General features: G+C 39.4%; 1 protein-coding gene across 4 annotated transcripts in view; it reads right to left on the reverse strand.

Moving 5' to 3' along the window:
* Positions 1–15,304, reverse strand: part of itfg2 (integrin alpha FG-GAP repeat containing 2) — an 82,026-nt gene that overhangs the window by 10,047 nt on the left and 56,675 nt on the right. For 3 of the 4 annotated variants that reach the window (XM_072267714.1, XM_072267716.1, XM_072267718.1), the window contains exons 10-11: positions 14,577–14,694; positions 9,564–9,734 (exon numbers count right to left, since the gene is read on the reverse strand). In XM_072267714.1, coding sequence (XP_072123815.1) covers positions 9,564–9,734; positions 14,577–14,694 — 289 coding nt within the window. The remainder of the gene's footprint in view (positions 1–9,563; positions 9,735–14,576; positions 14,695–15,304) is intronic. The other variant, XM_072267715.1, reaches the window with a different exon arrangement.

Below are 15,304 nucleotides of genomic sequence, written 5' to 3' on the forward strand. Positions count from 1 at the left end.
CTGGTGAAGTAGAGTGATGACTTGCTGGCAGCAAACAAAACAATGAATGACTGTATTAATCTCACTTCTTCTTGGATACGATCACTGCAATCAATAACCTGTAACTTCCCTTTCGGAGCTGAACTTTTGAATTGCCCGAACAACCTGGCATTTTTGCGGTGTGAACTGAAGTCTCAAAAGGTGCAAGTGTGGTGGGTACAGGTTGAAGCAAGGATGCGGGGCCCGAGAGTGGGGTACAAGTCAAAGATCGGCCATTGCTGGAGCAGACTTGAAGGCGATTCGATGAGTCAGAACCAAGGCTGTGGGGCCCAGGCCTGGGACCGAGAACGAGAATGAGGAATGACCCACTGTTTTGCCGATTTAAGCACTGGGCCAGGATGGAAAGGTCGGGTACTCACTGAACCGAAGCATCGGAGCCCAGCCCCAAGAGCGTTTCAAAGCAGCAGGCCCCAGGTCCAAGAGCAAGCAATAACCTGATTTAAGCACCAGATTGGAAAGGTCAGAATGTTGGGCCAGAGGAGAGGAATGGGCTGGTGTTCAGCTTACTGCTCCATGAAGTTTACTCATTGCTGCGCTGAACTGAGGCTGTGGCATGCAACTAACAAACTAATGGATCAGCTGCTGTGATGACTGGCTTTATGGCTGTGGTCTCACTTTCATGAACTTCAGTTCTGATTGGTATTTGCCTACTTTTATTTTTGCACAATTTGTTTTTATTCTGCACATTGAGTGCTTGACGGTCTTTTTTCTTAATGGTTTCTTTCTTTTATGGCTGTCTGTAATGAGATGAAACTCAAGGTTGTATATAGTATCCATACTTTGATAATAAATGTACTTGGAACATTGAAATTTAAATACTGAAATTTTAATGTCAATTAAGATGACCATGAAATTGCTTGATTGTTGAAATAAATCTGATTCACAAATATTGTTGGGGTTCGAACTTTATTTTTTGCTTTAAATCACTTTGTATATTTTTTTGCTTCCTTAAGTAAAAAGAATGGAAGGAAATCTCGCACTCTTCAGCAATCTGTCCTTGAGAACCACTTTAACTCATACAATACTAAAAGCTTTTCAAAACAACCAAGGAATAACTGCAAGATCATTAGGAAACCATGATTTTTAACCTTGTCAGCAATGATCTTGTATGCAAATTTTTAAAAATTAATCATTCTCCTACACTGCTCAGGTTAAAAACTTTTGTAATGTCTGTAAATTTGTGAAAGCCTGCAAAGTATGAACAACTCAAATCCTGATAAATGCATGTACAGTATTCACATTAATCAATGATATGCACCAGAAAAGAACAAAAGTAGGAATGACTGAGAAGTAGGGTGGAACAGAATGATTAAATAGATCAAATAAATGGTGGAAAGAAGCAAGTCAAATAGGATAAATTAAAAAAGATAAATTATCTTATGGAAATCTCCAACAATTCACTACTTGAGGGAACAGTTTTAATTGGTCCTTATTTTTGTCATAGAGGTGCACCTAACAATTTTTACATTCTTAAAATTTGCACACTGCAATTAATTATAAGATTTAAATATTTGTGGAGCCTTGAAAAGATTATTAATGAGTAAATGGAACTATTTCATAAAATATATAAATGGTAAGCATGTAATAGTGGGATAATTCATTCAATAACACAGAGATTCACTATTGATAAGGTCTCTCACCAAGAGGACCACAGAGAAGCTTTAGAAAAATTGAGCCTGAAATCCAATGTGCGCATGGGTTTCCACCAAGTGCTCTGGTTTCCTCCCGCAGTCCAAAGACGTACCTGTTAGTAGGTTAATTGGTCATTATAAATAGTCCTGCGTTTAGGCTAGGGTTAAACAGGTGGGTTGCAGGATGGCGTGGCTCAGAGCTGGAAAGGCATGTTTCGTGCTGTATTTCTAAATAAATAAATCCTTAAATAGGGCTTCAGTAGCAAATATGATAAAAAGATTTGCAACATCATAAATGTGGAAGGAGATGATGTGATGGAGAAAGCAAGCATAAGGATACACACTGTATCGAAAGGACAAGCAGGAAGGCAGAGCAGGTGGGGTGGCTCTATTGGGGAAAAATGATTTCCAGTTCTTGGATAAAGGTGCCATAGGATAAGAAGATGTAGGATCTTTGTGGGTAGAGTTAAGAATTTACAAGGGTAAAAAGTCCCTGATGGGAGTTATGTACAGGCCTCTGAACAGTAGCCAGGATATAGGATACAAATTACAATCAGAGATAGAAAAGGCACATAAAAAGGGCAATATTTGCAATAATAATGGGGTTTTCAATACGCAGGTAGATTGGGAAAATCTGGTTGGTGCTGAATCCCAAGAGAGAGAATTTCTAGAATGCCTATGAGGTGGATTTTTAGAGCAGCTTACAGTTGAGCCCAGTAGGGGAATGACAATCCTGGACTGGGTGTTTGTGTAATGACCCAGATTTGATTAGGAAGCTTAAGGTAAAGGAACCCTTGAAGGGAGTGATCATAATATGATAGAATTCAACCTGACATTTGAGAAGAAGATAAAATTGAATGTGTCAGTATTACTGTGGAGGAAAGGGAATCAGAAAGGTATGAGAAAGTTGATTGGAAGGGAACACAAGCAGGATGACAGCAAAATGGCAATGGCTGGTGTCTATAGGGGAAACACAGAAGGCAAAGGAAAGGTACATCCCAAAGATGAAGAATTATTCTAAAGGAAGGATGAGGCAACATGACTGACAAGGGAAGTCAAATACACCATAAAGGCAAAGGAGAGAATATTGCAAAAATCAGTGAGAAGGTAGAGGATTGTGAAGCTTTTGAAAACCAAAAGGCAGCAACAAAGCCATAAAGAGAGAAAATATGAATGTAAACTAGCCAATAATACAAAAAAGGATACAAAAAGTTTTCTCAGATATATAAAGAGTAAAAGAGAGACGAGAGTGAATATTGGACCACTGGAAAATTATGCTGGTGAGGTAGTAATGGGGGACAAAGAAATGGTGGGAGACCTTAGTAAGTATTTTGTATCAGTCTTCACCGGGAAGGACACTAGCAGTATGCCAGAGATACGAGTCTGTCAGGGGCAGAAGTGAGTGTCATTGCTATTACTAAGGAGAAGGTGCTTGGGAAGCTGAAAAGCCTGAAGGTAGATGGTCACAAGGAATTAGACAGATTGGGAGAATGGGCAAAGACATGACAGATGAAATATAATGTAGGGAAATGCATGTTCATGCACTTTGTAGAAGGAATAAAGGTGTGGGCTATTTTCTAAATAGGGAGAAAATTCAAAATCAGAGGTGCAGAGGGACTTGGGAATCCTTGTGCCGGATTCCCTAAAGGTTAACTTGCAGGTTGAGTTGGTGATAAGGAAGGCAGATGCAATATTAGCATTCATTTCAAGAATGTAAAGCTAGGGCTTTATAAGGCATTGGTCAGACCATACTAGGAGTATTATGAACAATTTTAGGCACCTTATCTAAGAAAACATCTGCTGGCATTGAAGAGGCTCCAGAGGTGGTTCCAGGAATGAAAGAGTTAACATACGAGAAGCATTTGATGGCTCTGGGCCTGAACTCACTGAAGTTTGGAAGAATGAGGGAGATCTGATTGCAACCTATCAAATATTGAAATGTCTGGATAAAGTAAATATGGAGATGATGTTTCCTGTAGTGGGGGTGTCTAGGACCAGAGGGCGCAGCCACAGAACAGAGGGACATACATTTAGAACAGATATGAGGAGGAATTTCTTCAGCCAGAGGGTAGTGAATTTGTGGAATTTATTGCCGCAGACAGCTGCGCAGACCAAGTGACTGGGAATATTGAAGGTAGAGACTGCTATGTTCTTGATTAATCAGGGTGTCAAAGGTTAAGTGGAGAAGGCAGGAGAATGGAGTTGAGAGGGATAATAAATCTGCCATGATGGAATGGCAGAGCAGACTTGATGGAGCAAATGGCCTAATTATGCTCCTACGTTGTATGGTCTTATGGTGTTTTGAAGCTGAACTTGTGATGGAATACAGCCCAGAAGCTGCACAGTTTGGTTCAAATAGAGTCAGTGGTTGGAGAGGAGATTGGAACCATTTGCACGTGCATAGAGTTTGTGGCTAGCACTGGAAAGACACTTATAAAAGTGTTTCCAAGTATGCACCTCAGATAAACTGCAGAGAAGGAGCACGAGTGTCGAATGTAACCCTATTTGCCAAGAAAATAGGCAGATAAAGCTGGGTTGTGGGGTGGTGTGGGGCAGGTGGTGGAAGGGCACTGAGGGAAGATCCGTGATGCAACTTTATGCAGATGGGAAAGACTACAACATAATTGTAATCACACCGAGCAGAAGAAAGGTAAGTCATTTGAAGGAAGTTAGTGTGATCGGCTGTGTGAAACAGCAAAGTCAAGGAGAAGTTTGGACAACGGGCCATCCATGGAATATGTCACATGTAACTTTGTTTAAGACCATTACATTGCCCTGGTAAAGCAGAAAACTGCATGCTGAGATTCAAGCATAATGTTGCTGGAGAGATAAGCATGTACCCTGTGGTACAAAAATGTACCAATTCAAACATCCAATCAATAAATGAATAATAGCAACAGTGGTAGTTAAATATTAGCATTGAATGAAATATTAGGATGACATGGCATTCAAGAGAGGGTAAAGGGGTAAATATACAAATGCAGTAACAGACAGGAGGAGAGGAAAGGAAAAAGAATGATATAGGGAAAAAATAGAATGAAGGAATAGGGGAGAATAGTATTCTGAAAGGAAAGAGAGAACAGAAGAAATTGAGAAGTGTGAGAAACGAAAAAAAAATTTAAAATGTAAAAGGCCAAAGGCAAATGAATTAATATAACTAAAGAATTATGATTCTTGGAGCCAGATCTTTTGATGACCTGTGAGCTCTATATCTAGCCTACCCCCAAGTTGTTTATTCCAATAGGGTACTGAGGTCCAACCTCTAAAGGGAAGCAGTTTCTACCTTACTGGTGAGGCTCTGCACAGGGCATGGCTTTTCCAATCTTTATGGTCAAATCCATCCCTAAAAGGCTTTGACAACTGTGGAGACCCCACTCCCAGACATGCCTACCGTCAAAACTTTGCTGGCCTGTGGAATATAGCAAATAATGTAGGGTATAATATTGGATACTTCTAATTTATTATTACCATTCTGATAAACATTTGGCTTTAGCAGCTTTTTGAAAATCATGCAATTGCTAATTGATGACCCAAAGAAATAAGATGAGATTTTGGCTTGTACTCTCTATCTCCACCCCCACAATTTCATAGCTGTCCCTCATCTAATTTTGTTGCACAGCACTGGAAGAATGTTCGACACCAGGAAAATGTCTGCTGAAAAACCTCAGCAGGAGGCAGTTTCTAATTAATAGGAGCCAGGAAAAGTGAAAGCCTCAAGAGTCACAGAAGTAATGAATCAGGAGATCCTGTTTCAGGCAGTAGGAAAGCCAGCCACACTTCTGATGTCTGCCCTCTTTGACCTTTTTAAGTATCAGTATCAGCATCAGAATCAGAATCAGGTTTATTATCACCGACATGTGTCGTGAAATTTATTAACTTAGCAGTAGCAGTTCAATGCAATACACAATATAGAAGAGAAAAAAACAAAAATAAAATAATAATAATAAATACGGAAATCAATTAGAGTATACATATACTGAATAGATTTTAAAAAGTGCAAAAATCAGAAATAATATATATTAAGAAAGTGAGGTAGTGTCCAAGGGTTCAATGTCCATTTAGGAATCGGATAGCAGAGGGGAAGAAGCTGTTCCTGAATCGCTGAGTGTGTGCCTTCAGGCTTCTGTACCTCCTACCTGGGTGCTGGAGATCCTTAATAATGGAGGCTGCCTTTCTGAGACACCCCTCCTTGAAGATGTCCTGGGTACTTTGTAGGTTATTACCCAAGATGGAGCCAACTAAATTTACAACCCTCTGCAGCTTCTTTCGGTCTTGCACAGTAGCCTCCACTCCCCCACCCCGTGCCCCCCCCCCCATACCAGACAGTGATGCAGCCTGTAAGAATGCTCTCCACGGTACATCTATAGAAGTTTTTGAGTGTATTTGTTGACATAACAAATCTCTTCAGAATCCTAATGAAGTATAGTCACTGTCTTGCCTTCTTTATAATTGCATCGACATGATGGGACCAGGTTAGATCCTCAGAGATCTTGACATCCAGGAACTTAAAACTGCTCACTCTCTCCACTCTGATCTCTTTATGAGGATTGGTATGTGTTCCTTCGTCTTGTCCTTCCTGAAGTCCACAATCAGCTCTTTCGTCTTGCTGATGTTGAGTGCCAGGTTGTTGCTGCGACAGCACTCTACTAGTTGGCATACCTCGCTCCTGTACGCCCTCACATCACCATCTGAGATTTTACCAACAATGGTAAATTTATGGATGGTATTTGAGCTATGCCTAGCCACACAGTCATGGATATATAGAGAATTAAGCAGTGGGCTAAGCACATACCTCTGAGGTGCACCAGTGTTGATCGTCATTGAGGAGGAGATGTTATCACCAATCCGCACAGGTTGTGGTCTTCCAGTCAGGAAGTTGAGGATCCAGTTGCAGAGGGAGGTACAGAGGCCCAGGTTCTGCAACTTCTCAAGCAGGATTGTGGGAATGATGGTTTTAAATGCTGAGCTATAGTCAATGAACAACATTCTGACATAGGAGTTTATGTTGTCTGGGTGTTCTAAAACCGTGTGAAGAGCCATTGAGATTGCATCCGCTGTTGACCTATTGTGGCAATAGGCAAATTGCAATGGGTCCAGGTCCTTGCTGAGGTAGGAGTCCAGTCTAGTCATGACCAGCCTCTCAAAGCATTTCATCACTGTCGATGTGAGTACTACTGGGCGATAGTCATTAAGGCAGCACACATTATTCTTCTTAGGCACTGGTATAATTGTTGCCTTTTTGAAGCAAGTGGGAACTTCTGCTCGTAGCAGTGAGAGGTTGAAAATGTCCTTGAATACTCCCGCTAATTGGTTGGCATAGGGTTTTCAGGGCCTTAGCAGGTACTCCACTGGGACCTTCCACCTTGCGAGGGTTCACTCTCTTTAAAGACAGCCTAACATTGGCCTCTGAGACAGAGATCACAGGATCTCAGGTGCAGCAGGGATCTTCGCAGCTGTAGTTGTGTTCTCCTTTTCAAAGTGGGCATAGAAGGCGTTGAGTTCATCTGGTAGTGAAACATCGCTGCCATTCATGCTACTGGGTTTCACTTTGTAAGAAGTAATGTCTTGCAGACCTTGCCAGAGTTACTGTGCATCCGATGTTCCCTCCAACCTCGTTTGAAATTATCTCTTCGCCCTTGAAATAGCCCTCTGCAAATCATACCTGGTTTTCTGGTACAGGCCTGGATCACCAGACTTGAATGCCACAGATCTAGCCTTCAGCAGATGACATATCTCCTGGTTCATCCACGGCTTTTGGTTTGGGAATGTACAGTTAGTCTCTGCAGGCACACACTCATCCACAAAGGTTTTAATGAAGTCGGTAACAACTGCAGCATACTCATCCAGGTCCAAAGATGAATCCCTGAATACGGTCCAGCCCACCAATTCAAAGCAGTCCTGTAGGCACTCCTGTGCTTCCCTTGTCCATACGTTCTTGGTCCACACTACTGGTGCTGCAGTCTTCAGTCTCTGCCCATACTCAGGGAGTAGAAGTACAGCTAGGCGATCAGACTTCCCGAGGTGAGGGCGTGGAATAGCGTGGTAGGCATTCTTGATGGTGGTGTAACAATGGTCTAATGTGTTGTTTCCTCTAGTATTGCAAGTGATCTGTTGATGGTAATTGCTTAGTGATGTTTTCAGACTGGCTTGGCTAAAATTTCCCAAAACGGTGGTGAAGGCGTTAGGGTGTGCTGTTTCATGCATGCTGATCCCATTGCTCAGATCATAAAGCCTGACTGACAATGGCCTGAGGTGGAATGTATACTGCTACTAAACTGACCCTGAAAGTCTCCCGCTGTAGGTAAAATGGACAGCACTTAACGGCTAGATCTTCCAGGTCTGGTGAGCAGAATTGGGACAGCGCTGATATATTTGTGCACCAAGAGATGATCATGAGGCATACTCCTCCACCTCTGCTTTTGAGAGACTCTATATATCTATCCTGACAGCGTATAGTAAACCCATCGATCTGAATCGCTGCATCCAGTACGGAAGGGTTTTTTTTCATTTACTTGTCAGAACATGAAAATCTGTGGCTTGCCAGTGTTCATTCACAATCTCATTTTGAACTTGCTCTTCCCCCAGGCACAGCCAGTTCTGACAGCTGCTGGGGAAAAGCTAAGACTGGTACTCACAGTTAATGGGGAGAACTTTGGAGAAGAAGAGGTAGTGGAATAGATAATGGGCCCAAATGAAGCAACAAAGCAGGTGGATGCATTGGCATCCAGATGCCTGATTCAGGATAGTTTATGAAAAGTCTTCTACCCTAAATATTAAGGGTTTCTCTCTCCATATATTTTGTCTGATGTAACAAGTATTTCATCACTTCTGTTTTACTGTAGATGTTAGGTTTTTGCCAGCCTGGCAGCAAATTCCTGAAGATTCTACATTATTAAAGTCTTAGAATCTGGGGAACACTCCTTTGGTCTTAATTTTTACTGGTGATAAGGTTTATATATTGTTTAAAGTGTAATAATTTCTGAATCATTGTAAGTCACATTTCTAAAGAGATAAAGGAATGAAGGGTAAAATGGGCAAATTTTCATCCAGCCAGTCTCTTGCAGTATAGTCATAATTACTATAGAGACATGCAGTGTTGTGATGAGCCTTCAAGCCACTACGCCCTTCCCACCTCTTTCCCATCGACTCTGATTGCACGTGCCTGCTTTAGGACCATATCCTTCTTTGCTTTGCCTAGTTACTGTAAGTACAGTAAACAGTAATTTTATCTGATTCTACCATCTCCTCTGGCAGATACATTCCAGGTAACAACTACTCTCTGTATATCAAAAAACCTTAACCCCTAGGATCTCCTTTAAATCTCTTACCTCAAGACTGCCTTTTCATGACCAACAGGAGCATGGAGCTTTGAACATCGATGGGATAAGAATTTTAGTAATCCTATGTTGCTGAACTTTCAGTAACATAGAAACATAGCAAACCTACAGCATAATACAGGCCCTTCCTCCCACAATGTTGTGTCAAACATGTACTTACTTTAGTAATTACCTAGGGTTACCCAGAGCCCTCTGTTTTTAACACTGACACAGTTTCAGAAAATCTGTCTGAACAATGGTGATGCTTTTGGTCTCTTGAGTTGGTCTTTCTGTGTATTTGGAGTAATTCTTTGCAAAGGAGGCTAGATTATAGAAATTCTTTTTTTTTTTAAAACTTGTATCAGTCATTATGGCAAACTGAGCCAGAGTATGCTGATGACACCCAGTACTACCTTGTCATTAACTCATTAAGTGATAGGAAGTGAAATACAACATGGAAGGGAAAAAGGCAATTTCATATGCTTAATGATTCTGAATTAACCCTTAAATAATGTGTGCACAACCATCAAATGTAGCTCTTCTCACCAATGAGAAAAGCAGCCACTGAAGCACCTACCAATAGATGTTGCTTGCATTAGTTTTCTGAACTCATCTGTCTCCAGCACCTTTAAAATATTGGTAGATTCCATTCTCTCCAGCTCCACTTTCCAGTAAACATAGATTTTGTGGTTGAAGCTGACATAGACCAAACAAGGGTTATTCCGACCATTTTTGCACGCGTACATGCCTGGATGTGTCAGAATAGAGAACAGTAAGTAATGAAAAGTGAATACTCTGTTATACCTAAGAAACTTGTTTTGCAGAGCATAAACAGCCACACCCCAACCTCCACTAATAAAGAATCTATGTTAATTCAGTCACATCTTTCAATGATTGTCATTTTGGGGCATTTTGAACAATGTTAGCCCAAAACCAGTGAGAAGATGCTACTTTCCACATGGTAGTCCCTGGCACTGAGGAAGTTCTGGATACATGGGATAAAATAATAACTGGGCACAATGGCAGACAGATGAAAAGGCAACCAGTTGCACTTACATCGCACCTTATCCGACACTAGGCAATCCTGAAACACTTCACAATCAACTAAGTGTTTTTCTTATGTGATTAAAACCAAAGGTTCATCCTAGCAAGTTTCTTCCTTTAAGATCAGGATTCACAACCTTCTTTTATCTCCTGGACCTTTACCATTAAGTGAGGAGTCCATGGACCACCAGGTTGGGAACCTCTGCTTTAAAAAGTGAGAAAAGAGATCACTCATGTTTGAGTTTAAAAAATATTCACGTCCAATTTTTAATAGTCTTCTATATTCAATATAGGACCTCATTTAAATGTTACTTTTTTGGACTTTGGGCACAGGCAACGTTTTTGAAGTGTACTGTGTTCCGCAGACATTCTGTTCCAGAAACCTTAACCTATAACAGATTTTGTTTAATGATGAGTTTTATTAAGTAACCCCTGGAGAAAGAAAATAATGTAACACACAACAAATGAATTGTCAGAGGCACTGTGTTTCAGATAGGATGCCATGTCACTGTAACCATTTCTATCAGGCAGATTCACTTGGACATATACAAAGGCCTATGACACTTTTTACTGTCATAATTAAAGCTGTTGAAATATTTAACTATGGGTTAACTACATATCCTGTTGAGTAGTTCCAGCATTTTCTGTCTGTACGTGCAGAAAATCCTTGAAACAACTGGCCTACATTTTGAGATAAAGTCAAAGTCAAAGGAAATGGATTATCAAAGTACATATATGTCACCATATACTACCTTGAAATTCATTTCCTTGCAGGCATTTACAGGAAAATAAAGAAATACAATTGAATTTATGAAAAACTATACATAAAGACTGACAAGCAACCAAAGTGCCATAAAAGACAAATAGTGCATTTACATATAAATAAATAATATTGAGAACATGAGTTGTAGAGCCCTTGGAAGTGAATCTGTAGGTTGTGGAATCAGTTCAGATTTAGTGAATGAAGTTATTCATGTTGATGCAGGATGGTTGAAGGGTAATAACTGTAATAATAATTTTGAAGATAGCAATGAAGATGACACAGCATGCCTTTATTGCTCCTTGAAGTTGGCTTAATTCTTTGGAATTTCTGCAAGTGTGTGATAATGATAGAATTTTGAAATTGCTGTCTATGATCCCAAAGCTTCTGCACCAGATCTGAGGAGCTATAAAGCGTGTTTTCCACAGTGGGACATTCAGTGGAGCAAATCAGATTTTAAACGGTTTGTTCATTTGAATATTGTTAACTGTCAAAGATTCTTAAAAATCAATCTTTGCAATGGCTTATTTAAATTCCTTTAATTTTTTTATTGAAAGCTTTTACAGTCAAAACAGTTCAGGCATATTTGGAAAATAATCAGCCAAAATAATGATTTTTTTTTGTTTTTGTGGGTAAGGCTTATCTTAATCACTCCACACGATGGCACCCTCAAGCATGTGTGGTACAACATAAGTGAATGAAACACCGCATAAACACCCTCCAGTAGTTTGTCTAAACTCTCACAGAAGACACAGGTGAAGGTTAGTAAACAGATTTTAATTAAGGTCAGTGACAAATGCTGTCAGCTCATCATGATCACGAAATCCAGGTCATTGCCTTGATCACAAAAGAAATTAATTTGAAGACTGCTGATTTTACTTTTAATGTCAATGCTAGGATATCAGAAATATTTCATTATATACCAAATTATTTACTTCATATTAATCAGAACTTATGTTAAATCAGAAGTTATGGTGGATTTCCTGATAAACCACCAATTAATGAAGTCAATTAGATGAAGCTGATGAGAAATTTATAGGCCTACTAGTTACTTCTATATTACAGGAGGGATATGCTTTCATTTTGAGGAAGCAAATTCATTGCAAGATATAAGAATTATACTACACAGATTCATAAACCTAAAACTGCCTGTATGCACACTGAAATTAAGCACACATTAAGGAATGGTGGTGCTGTAATCTGCTATTACTACAGTTGGATAATCTATATTCAATATCACAAAATAATTACAAACTATTTTAAATAGAAAATTATTTCAAAAAGCAGCATAATTTTCATGCCTGTCTTCAGAAGAATGCCAAAAAAAAACCCAGCTTCCAAATACTTCATCATTTAGCTTTGTCAAATAATGTAACATTGGGCTGGATTATACTGACTAGTTACTAGAATTATTGTCTGTGGTCCAACCATGTGCACACTTACCTAGGTCACATGTAGAAGTGCTGTCCCCCTGACTCTGTGCCCTGAAATCCAGTGGTCCTTAGGCTCGAAACAGGGCAATGCAGTGGCCCTTGTTCAAAATGTTCTTTGAACGTTGGAAAAGCTAGAGGCTGCACTTTGCCAATTGTGAAATTCTAAGTTATTTTAATAGCTTTTACTATGACTCCAACAGGCATGAAAACATCTTAAAATTTAAGAAAATATTTCATAAAATTACTATTATTTTAAATGAAAAAATAAAATTAAACCAATTAAATTATTTCTAATTAAAATGCTGTATCAAAAGTAATTTAGAAAAATAACTTATGTTCTCCTCTGCTCCTAAATTTTTGCATTACAGCTGATTTTATAATCAACCATGTTGAACCTGGCACAGGAACCAACCAGCATTTCCCTGATGCATTAAAAAAATAAGAGATTCAATCTTTCCATTATGTCAGCCAAACCTTCAAGTTCTGATCAAAACTGACAGTAAAGGTCAGCAGAATCTGGCGTATCTAGCATTACAATAATTGTAAATACAACTTTTGTTTGTGTAACATCTTTCATGTAGAAATATCTACTAAATGTCTAGAAAAGCAAGCTCTTGACATTTTTGAAGAATTGAACATTCCTAATGGATTAGGAAAATTAAGCACACGTCAGCTGAACATAACAAAAATAGTACAGGAATAATGTATGTCAAAAATGAGAATTATTCTCACCAAATAGAAGTTAGGAAGGAGGATATTGCAGAATGCCTATCTGGAGGAACATGTTTAAAATAAGGTAAAAAAAAAAGAAACCAGAAAACTAAAAGCAGAATTATGTTCTTCAGCCCTAAAAACCCGCTCCATCAATATGATTAAAGCTGATCCTCAATCTCAGTACCATATCCTGCTCTCCACCCATACTCCTTGATGATTTGGGACTAGAAGTCAATGCAGCTCCTCCTTAAAAAACGATATGCTAAGGCAAATGATAAAAAGATAATGGATTTGTCCAGGATGTTAGCTAGATCATAGATGGGAAATACATTTATCATTATGGCATGGATAACTTGCAAGGCAGTAAAGGTCAGCAGGGTTTTGGCCCACCTAGCATTTTAATCATTGCAAAAACAGCTCCTGTTTGTACGACATCTTTGACGTGGAAATATCAATATGAACAAACAAACTCTTAAGAGTTAAGGGCTCAAATATGGAATGGAAGTGGGTTGCAGAGAAAGAAAAGCATACTTGGAAAGTACAGGAATCCTGGAAATCTTGGAAGTGGGAATTCTCTAAGAGTACCAATGTTACTTTTGACTTCAAAATCTTGGCTCATCTGAAAACATGAATAAGACAGGCAAATTCATGATTTCAGGGTGTAGTGAAAGCGAAGAAGGCCATCAAAGCTCGCAGAAAGATCTGGACCAGCTGGAAAAATGGGTTGAAAAAAGGCATATGGAATTTTAATGCAGACAAGCATGAAGTGTTACACTTTGGGGGGCTGAAAATCTAAATCTTCTCAGTGAAATAACTGTTTTAAAATATACTAGATTAATGATACTGTAAAACAACTACTTCAGCAGAATTAGGCTTTGTACTTTGGCCCAGATAGCAACCCATTCACCTGGATTCACCCATTACTTGCCAACTCTTCCCCCTACCCTTCCACCTCACCTCTCTATACTAACCATGTCCCCTCTATTCTTTCAGTCCAGATCAAGGGTCTCAACCTGAAAAATCAACTGTCCCTGCACTGATGCTGTCTGATCTACTGGCACTCACATTTTACCTCCATCATTCCCAACAGTGTAGCTGAAGGCTCTCGGCCTGAAACGTCGACCGTACTCTTTTCCACAGATGCTGCCTGACCTGCTGAGTTCCTCCAGCATTTTGTGTGTGTTGCTTGGATTTCCAGCATCAGCAGATTTTCCCTTGTTTGCAACAGCAATGCTGTTTCTTTTAATATATTCGTTCTGTTAAATTTTATATAGATTAATTCAGTTCGTCATCACATCAAACTCATTACTTTGCATTTGCCTGATGAAACTCCTAATACTCTAACAAAAAAAAACTACAGCAGTAAGGTAATACAAGAAATGCTTAGAGAAAGCTGAAGTTGATGATATAAACAAGGGGCAAAGAAACTGCAGATTCTAGAAATCTGATAGAAAAGTAAAGCATTTTCCAACAAAATTGGGACAACACCAACAAAAATCTGTTCTATTCATAATACTAATTAGTTTCCTCAGTGTTTGCAGTAATTTTCTTAAGGAATAAATAGTAAGTTCCAATATTAATGAACTTAAACTTCATCTCAAGCTTTCAAAAAAAGTATTCCAAAAAAGTTATCACTTACCAGCACAAAATGCGCTAACATTCTCGTCAAACTGAAAGCGAACAACAGATCTATTCTGGTCAATGATATAGGTTTGGCCATCCCAAGCACAGGCTACCACTTCTTCTCGTCCATCACCCTAAATAAAGTGCAGACAACAATTATGCTTCCCTTAAAGCACACTACACACAGACAGCATAGTAGCATAGTGGTTAGCATAACGCTACTGCAGCGCCAGCAACGTGGGTTCAATTCCCGCGACTGTTGTAAGGAGTTTGTACGTTCTCCTCCCACATTCCAAACAAGTGTGGGTTAGTCGGTTAGTCGGTACAATTAGGCAGCACTAGAAGAGCCAGTTACTGTGCTGTATCTGTAAATTAAATTAAAAAGAATTGTGCTTTCTATAACATCAGTCAGGTTGTTCAGAATCTATGGAAATATGGGCTTTGGGGAATTAAATCTGACCTGAATAGTTCAAACATGATGTGTCTGAACAGTTCATTTCAGTATTATTCAACATGGAACAGCACTGACTCATCAACTGAAGGAGGGCAGTACGAAGTAATCAGCAGGAGGTCTCCCTTTTTATAATTGATCAGATGTCATGAAACATCACAGGTTTTGGAATCCATTACTAAAGATTCCCAGGATTTTTTCCTTTCACCTATATAGTACATAGAACAGAATAGCACTGTTCTCCTCCCTCTATTGGGCTTGCCACAATGAGACAGCATACAAGCCAGGGATTG

The sequence above is a fragment of the Mobula birostris genome, chromosome 9 (genome assembly GCF_030028105.1).
Source record: "Mobula birostris isolate sMobBir1 chromosome 9, sMobBir1.hap1, whole genome shotgun sequence".
In the NCBI taxonomy this organism is placed as follows: domain Eukaryota; kingdom Metazoa; phylum Chordata; class Chondrichthyes; order Myliobatiformes; family Myliobatidae; genus Mobula; species Mobula birostris.